This window comes from Procambarus clarkii, chromosome 6, assembly GCF_040958095.1.
Source record: "Procambarus clarkii isolate CNS0578487 chromosome 6, FALCON_Pclarkii_2.0, whole genome shotgun sequence".
Taxonomy (NCBI): domain Eukaryota; kingdom Metazoa; phylum Arthropoda; class Malacostraca; order Decapoda; family Cambaridae; genus Procambarus; species Procambarus clarkii.
Window position 1 is genome coordinate 28,749,229 of NC_091155.1, and position 8,460 is coordinate 28,757,688.

The window sequence follows — 8,460 nt, forward strand, 5'->3', positions numbered from 1 at the left end:
CGTGGCCTCCTGGTTTGTGGTCTGGTCAACCAGGTTGTTAAACACCAGCTGCTCGCAGTCTGGCATATGAATCACAGCCTGGTTGATCAGGTATCATTTGTAGAGGGGCTGTGTCCTACATCTGTGCCGGATGTAGCCTGAATCTGCATTGTTTTTAGCTACATGTTATAATAGTAGTATGACTAGAAAATATTAGTTATGGAATAATGATATGTAAATCAACACACACAGTAAAACATTCTTGTGATAAGTAGATGTTTAAATACCTGCTCATGATCAGCTGAGGTCGTTATACCAAAAATATGGTTGTTTAGTAGGAACAGAGAGCTCTTATCTGTCTGTCGTACTCGTTATGGCGTCAGCTGTGTCGCCCTGCCACTGAGGCACTGATACAATAATCCACCCTGAAACTGGGACACTGATACAATAATCCACCCTGCCACTGGGACACTGATACAATAATCCACCCTGAAACTGGGACACTGATACAATAATCCACCCTGCCACTGGGACACTGATACAATAATCCACCCTGCCACTGGGGCACTGATACAATAATCCACCCTGCCACTGGGACACTGATACAATAATCCACCCTGCCACTGGGGCACTGATACAATAATCCACCCTGAAACTGGGACACTGATACAATAATCCACCCTGCCACTGGGACACTGATACAATAATCCACCCTGCCACTGGGGCACTGATACAATAATCCACCCTGCCACTGGGACACTGATACAATAATCCACCCTGCCACTGGGGCACTGATACAATAATCCACCCTGCCACTGGGGCACTGATACAATAATCCACCCTGCCACTGGGACACTGATACAATAATCCACCCTGCCACTGGGGCACTGATACAATAATCCACCCTGCCACTGGGGCACTGATACAATAATCCACCCTGCCACTGGGGTACTGATACAATAATCCACCCTGAAACTGGGACACTGATACAATAATCCACCCTGCCACTGGGGCACTGATACATTAATCCACCCTGCCACTGGGGCACTGATACAATAATCCACCCTGAAACTGGGACACTGATACAATAATCCACCCTGCCACTGGGACATCGATACAGTAATCCACCCTTCTACTAGGGCACTGATACTCTCCAACCACTCTTTGACTATCAAATTAAAGTTGATACCTTGAGAAGCCTTTGGAAGAAAAGAACAAAATTCTCATTGCTTAATTTTGACGGTCATAAGTTCCATAGATTTGTTTAAATCTTTCAAGAGGGGTCTTGCATCATGATATAAATATTGAATAATGATGGTTTGTATGTTCAAATAGAGCGTGATAAGGTCATAATATCCTAGTGCTTGACAGTGACGTCGTGGAGGGGAGAGAAAGCCTAGTGATCTAGCAGCCCATAATTGTTTTTACCCGGACTGACGACTGTTGACCACAGACTCCCTCCCGCACTGTGCTGCGACAGCCAGCCACAGCTGCCCAGTCCTCCACAACCCTGTGCTTGGTGGAGGGATAGAAGGTCTTAATTCTTAATTGGCCCTGTGTCATTCAATCAACTGCGATTGATTGATTGATTGATTGATTGATTGATGGAGATTAAGCCACAACACAAGAGGTGGCACGGGCATGAGTAGCCCGTAGGTGGCAAATGTTTGAAGTGAATATTGTCCTTGGTCGTGTAGCATCTTTGAAGTGTCTCTGGGCCTGCGTCTTGCCAATTTCGGGTGCCATAAGTGGCCCCAAAAGTGCACGGCAAGCAGTTCGGCAAGGCATACGAGAAAGGGTTAGGGAAGAGGGAATGTGTGATGGGTGTGGCTCTTGTAGTTGTCTTAGATTTAGCTACTCTAGACTAAAATTTCAATGTAGCACGGGCTATGGTGTGCCCGTAATGGGTGGCGAAATGTGGGGTTTATGATCAGATCGAGGAGACAGAGGAGAGGGGAGGAGGTGGGGGAGGGGGGGCCGGGAGCTTGACCCACTGCCCCCATCACCTCAGTCAGCCCCACAAACAACTCTCCCTCGAACTGGCAACTCTTCTCGTTTCTTGGTCGAGTTGCCACAGCGTCATTGCTTTTTTGTTTATCGGAAGGTTTACATTCCTTATGCTTGTTATTGTATTATTGAAGTCATTAGCACATTACTGTGCTCCTGTAATCACCACAATCAGAGGGCAACAGCACAGTGATCGCGCCTAATAGGAAGACCATAACTCACAATTCAGATTCTAGAACACATTTTAAAGTTCCTCATTTGGGAGTTGCTCATCACTGCAGTTATTTTACACAACAAATAAAATGCTCTTGTTTATTATGGTAGTTGAGTATTTCCATGTCTTTCCAAGTCCGTCTTGTTAAACATTCGGTTTAAAACGAATCTATTTTCCACAGGGCCAGACGCATGAGGACCAGAACGCCTTGGACTCTGCCTCCTTACCCGTGGAGCACAGAGGAGGAGATGTCTACGGACCCCCGTTAGGAGTTCCGGGGCCCCACTTTGGAGGTCTAGGGCCACAACTAGGACTCGGCCCACAACTAGGAGGACTTGGCCCACAACTAGGAGGACTCGGCCCACAACTAGGAGGACTAGGGCCCCAACTTGGAAGCTCAGGACCCCTTCCAGCGGGCCCAGAAGATCAATGGCCCCTTGCTCATCCTGATATGAACACTGTTAAAAACCTGCAGGTGCGTTGCCACACTTCCTGCTGCAGGAACCCTTTAATCTGAACTGCGCTTCCTACACTTTTTGGTGCATGTTTCATGAGTCTGGCATCCGCCACAACAAGCATATGGCCCTCTAGCCACTTAGTCCCACATCCACCTGACCCCAAGCCACTTAGTGTCACATCCACCTTACCCCAAGCCACTTAGTGTCACATCCACCTTACCCCAAGCCACTTAGTCCCACATGCACCTAACCCAAGCCACTTAGTCCCACATCCACCTGGCTCCAGTCACTTAGTCCCAGATCCACCTGACCCCAGCCACTTAGTCCCACATCCATCTAACGCCAAGCCACTTAGTCCCACATCCACCTGGCTCCAGTCACTTAGTCCCAGATCCACCTGACCCCAGTCACTTGGTCCCACATCCACCTGACCACAAGCCACCTGAATCCTAACCTTCTAAATAACAACCATCCACGTGACCACATCAATCCCAAGTCCTTGTGACCCCCACCCCAGCCTCCCGACCCTCCAATCTCCTGATCACAACCTTCTAGCCATAACCTAAACACCAGCCTCCTAACTCTTGACTTCCAAACCCTTCCCTATTTATCCCAAACCTCCTTCCCAACCCTTCATGACCCCAAACCTCGTGACCCCAAGCCCCCAGTGTCCCAACCCTCAGCCTCCTGACCCCCCAGTCTTCTGACCTTGCTTCTCTAAGCCATACCATGCAATACAGTTTCGAAGTTTTCACATAATACACAGTTCTAATCTGCACCTCAGAAAGCTCTATTTAATATGGGGGTGCAAGAGTAATCACGCAAATCAGTTATCCGCTTGAGTACATCAGTGTAATTGGTATTATAATGTAATAGAAAATAAGTTCCTGAAAACAGTCAATTGAATTTGTCTTGCTTCCACAGGTACAATGTGAAAAGTCTTTCATGCGAGTCTCCATAGAATTCGATCGTCCCTTCTACGGTATGATCTTCAGCAAGGGTTATTACAGGTGGGTCCCCTTCTCTCTCTCTCTCATTGTGATTATTTATAATTGTGCACGCTTGTCAATGCAAGTTATCAGACTCATTTCATTGAGTATTACAAAGTTGATGTATTATTGTGTAAGAGAGATTGGATCTGCCCCGACTGATGACAGGCCAATGCCTTCTTAGATAACCAGTCACAAACCTTTATTTTCAATTTATTAACAATTATACCCTTTTTTATTTGTGGTGTGAGCAGTGACCAGAACTGTGTGCATGTGCAGCCTGGGTCGGGACGCCTGCAGGCCCAGTTCGACATCTACCTCAACAGCTGTGGCATGACCTCCACCGCTAGCAACGCCAACTACGGCCAGCCGACGCCTTCAGGCACCTACATTGAAAACATCGTCATCATTCAGTTCGACCCCCTGGTGCAGGAGGTGGGTGCACTGAGGAAGTCTTGTGGCTGCAGAGTAGCTGAATGCTTCCTTTGAATATCAGATTGTTTAATTAAACTAAATGGAAGAAAACAAAAATAATGAAGAACATAATTAATGGTTCCTAGTGGTAGGAAAGAAGTTTAAGGTGAGAAATATTTTGACAAACAGGTTTGATTGTTTCAGGTATGGGACGCTGCCAGGAAGCTCAGGTGCACCTGGTATGACTACTACGAGAAGTCCGTCACCTTCAGGCCCTTCCAGGTATGTGTTTAGCACGGCAACGTGACGGACACTGTCTCTTCTACTAGATAACAGACTGGAATATACCACATAAATGTGCACATCTCCGGGACGTGGTCACACATCTCTAAAATGTGAATGAACCATTTAACTTGTGGTGGGCAGAGTGACAACACTGACAAGACATTTGACATTTATCAGTTTATTACCTTGATTCAATCCTCTGCAGTGTATTTACTACTCTTGTACTTTCAATAGAAGCAATACATCTATGTTTCAAATTTTCATATAAGAAACGTTATAGTTTAAAAACTTTTTGAGTTTAATTCAGCCTACATTAAGTCAATGTTATAGTTTCATATAATCACTGGATTTTATGCAATTTTCCTTTTGCTATTAACTATCTTTAGATTTAAATAGTTATCTTTCCTATCGTGACTGATACGATAAAGTATTGATAGAGTCTGAAGAGTATTGATTATTGTCTCCTTCAACAGGTTGACATGCTGAATGCTGTCACTGCCAACTTCCTGGGTGACAATTTGCAATGCTGGATGCAAATTCAGGTTGGCAAGGGTCCCTGGGCCTCGGAGGTCTCCGGCATCGTCAAGATCGGCCAGACTATGACGATGGTTCTGGCCATCAAAGACGACGAGAACAAGTTCGATATGATGGTGCGTAACTGCGTGGCTCATGACGGAAAGAGGGCCCCCATCCAGTTGGTGGACGAGCGTGGCTGCGTTACTCGCCCTAAGATAATGGGACGTTTCCAGAAGGTCAAGAACTTTGGTTCATCAGCCTCAGTGGTGTCATATGCATACTTCCAAGCCTTCAAGTTCCCAGACAGCATGAACGTACACTTCCAGTGTGTGATCCAGGTGTGTCGTTACAACTGTCCCGAGCCACAGTGTGATGGCACTAGTCTGGGATACCAAGGTGCAGAAAGCAACAAAGTCAACACTTACGCCGGTCTCCCAGATCCGCGTCACACTAACAAAGTCGGCGTGTCTTCTGACCAGGGTCAGTCTGCTCAACCCAAGTCTGGTGAAAGCATTTCGTTGGATAGAGAAGGTGGGCCGAACCCTATCCCCGTCCCTGTTAGCGTTCCACTTAAATCTTCGAGTGTAAGCTTCCCTGGAGGTGACAAAGACACTTATCCTCAAGTCAACCGCCAAGGAGCTCTTGATAAGGCTGGTCGACCCCGTTCTCTTGCTCACGAAGATTCAGAAGACGCAGACGCAGAAGAGGAAGAGAGTCGAGTGCGTCGCTCCACAGTGCTTCACGTGTACCGTCGCGCTGCTCAAGAAATGACAGACGTGGCCACTGCTCGAGTCATTCAAGTCGTGGCTCCTGGTGATGTTGCATTTAATTTGAATGCAGCAAATGAAACCGTAGTCGTTTCAGAGCTACTAGAAGATGCATCCAACATATGCATGTCTGCAACTGGTTTCGCCGCAGGCCTTGTTATGCTATTGCTTGTGTTGACTATCGCTTGTCTTGTTGCATGCTTTCTCTACACGCGAGTGCGAACCTTTAATGCTAAGGGCGGCGTCACCACCTTTGTGCAGGGTTTCGACAACCCAGAGTTCGTCAAGGTGGCTGGGGGTAACTGAGCCACACCACCACCTCGACCTCCGCACTGTGCCATAACGCCGCCCCGACACCTGGACGCAAGTGTGTTTGACACCTGCGACCTCCTTGTACTGTTCCTTCACTGCCAGCCAGTGCTGACGCCTTGACCACCGTCGTTGACGCCCGATGGACGTCTGTGGTGGTGGGCCAGGCATGGGTGGTGATGGCCTCTTAAACGGTGGTTCATTTGTTCTTTGTTAACCGTCATTTTTCCCCTTAACTGTTTGTTGTGTTCTATGTTACCTCTATACTGTGCCTCTTCCCATTCCTCCACACAGTTCATGGCTCGAGTAATGTGGCCTTCAGTCTCGCAGCACAACGTCTCCATTTGTACGCCTGTGCAGCAACCACTTCCACGAACCTATAAACACAAGGACTTCTACACCATCCTATCTCAGTAACTCAAGCACATCAATAGCTTTATTTTTAAGTTACCAAAGCCCGAGCTGTGTACCAAGCCACGGGGAGACACAGCCGGGGCGGGGTGGTGCCAGAGTTGGCGGTCTCCCCGGAGGACTTGCCAGTCGCTCCCAGACTCGCATGCTCGCTCCAGTTTCCCATGGGGTTCTTTAATATTATTCTCTTGTTATATAAGTTAACAAAGTTATTAATCCCTGGAATTAGCTGGTCTTGTTCCATATTATTTATGACCTGTTTTAGCACATTAATATTCAAACTCAGCACCTCATGAACTCATCACTTGAGTGTATATTATGACAAGCCAACGAGGAATGATGATTTTCCCTCGCCAGTAGATATATGATAGACTCACATAGTGTACAGTTAGCTCTGTGATCCCCACCACCTTCCTTAACACCCTGCACACTCTCTAGCCTCCACCCGACTCGTTCTGTGCATCTGGCTGAGATCTGAGAGAGATGTGCCAGTGTGTCTGTGAGCATAGTTTGTGGTATGATATAAATGGCATTTTTTATGGAGCATTAGTAAGTAGTACTCGTATGTGTGTTATTATTTTCTGACTTGTTTTGATGGTAAGAGTAACCTTCATACCACCTGCAGGCCTAGCAGGCAGCCTGCACACCTGCAGGCCTAGCAGGCAGCCTGCACACCTGCAGGCCTAGCAGGCAGCCTGCACACCTGCAAGCCTAGCAGGCAGCCTGCACACCTGCAGGCCTAGCAGGCAGCCTGCACACCTACAGGCCTAGCAGGCAGCCTGCACACCTGCAGGCCTAGCAGGCAGCCTGCACACCTGCAGGCCTAGCAGGCAGCCTGCACACCTGCAGGCCTAGCAGGCAGCCTGCACACCTGCAGGCCTAGCAGGCAGCCTGCACACCTGCAGGCCTAGCAGGCAGCCTGCACACCTGCAGGCCTAGCAGGCAGCCTGCACACCTGCAGGCCTAGCAGGCAGCCATCACACCTGCAGGCCTAGCAGGCAGCCATCACACCTGCAGGCCTAGCAGGCAGCCTGCACACCTACAGGCCTAGCAGGCAGCCTGCACACCTGCAGGCCTAGCAGGCAGCCTGCACACCTACAGGCCTAGCAGGCAGCCTGCACACCTGCAGGCCTAGCAGGCAGCCTGCACACCTGCAGGCCTAGCAGGCAGCCTGCACACCTGCAGGCCTAGCAGGCAGCCTTTACACTGCCCTCAGGCCCATAAGGTAGACTTCACACCACCTGTAGGCCTAGTAGCCTTCTAGCCTTCACACTGCCTGCAGGCGCCGCTGCTTACACCGCGGCTGTTTTTATCTATTATTTATTGTAAATATTTAAGTATATTTATTCCATGTACTGTAATATTTATTTGTAAATCTGTAATAAAGTTATTAAAAAATATTTGCAATTTGTTCTTTTTGGCCTGTGTTTTGACCTACAATCAGTCATTATCCATCTAACTACAGCGTCTATGTACATTATGTAGTACAGCGACCAGATCGGCAAAGCGGAGCCCAAGAGCTAGAGACTGCTGAAGGATGATATCCGTAGTTCTGTTGCTTTCTGCTTCTTATTATAATTTCCAAGACACTGATTGATAATTTTATGCATCGATGATCTACTTATCATGACTTTCTTGATCCCTTCTAATAATGATCCCTTGATGTTGATCCCTTCTTCTCTTGGCCTCATATCACTGCTTCTCATCACTCCCAAGTACCTCTGGCAGTTTGATCTTCTAATGACTGTTACTGATATGGAATTTAGTCTCGCCGTCTTTCACTAAGTTCAGGAATTTGAATTAAGCAAATGCAGATTAATGTTGATAACAATAGTAATCCACATTGGCTCTTTTTCACTGAAATTTGCGAGTCTCCTTTCAGTTCACGAGTCTCTTGTAATCACTACACGCGCTGTCTCCGTGTAGTCTACGACGTAATTACGGGTCACTTCAAATGAAAGGCCGTTCATGTCTATTATAAAAAGCAGGAGGGGGGGAAGGGGCTTAGTACAGAGCCCTGCGGCACGCTAGTGGTCATACATACCTCGAGCCAAACTGTTTCAACGATAATGAATTGGTGAAACCGGTGCGACCAGTTTTGTACACTCGGG

General features: G+C 47.7%; 1 protein-coding gene across 2 annotated transcripts in view; it reads left to right on the forward strand.

Moving 5' to 3' along the window:
- LOC123750304 (uncharacterized) overlaps positions 1-7,203 on the forward strand; it is a 59,189-nt gene extending 51,986 nt beyond the window's left edge. The window contains exons 3-7 of one of the 2 annotated variants that reach the window (XM_069307629.1): positions 2,382-2,675; positions 3,583-3,668; positions 3,902-4,082; positions 4,266-4,343; positions 4,820-7,203. In XM_069307629.1, coding sequence (XP_069163730.1) covers positions 2,382-2,675; positions 3,583-3,668; positions 3,902-4,082; positions 4,266-4,343; positions 4,820-5,935 — 1,755 coding nt within the window. In that variant the 3' untranslated portion in view covers positions 5,936-7,203. The remainder of the gene's footprint in view (positions 1-2,381; positions 2,676-3,582; positions 3,669-3,901; positions 4,083-4,265; positions 4,344-4,819) is intronic. The other variant, XM_045732416.2, reaches the window with a different exon arrangement.
- Positions 7,204-8,460: the final 1,257 nt, after the last annotated feature.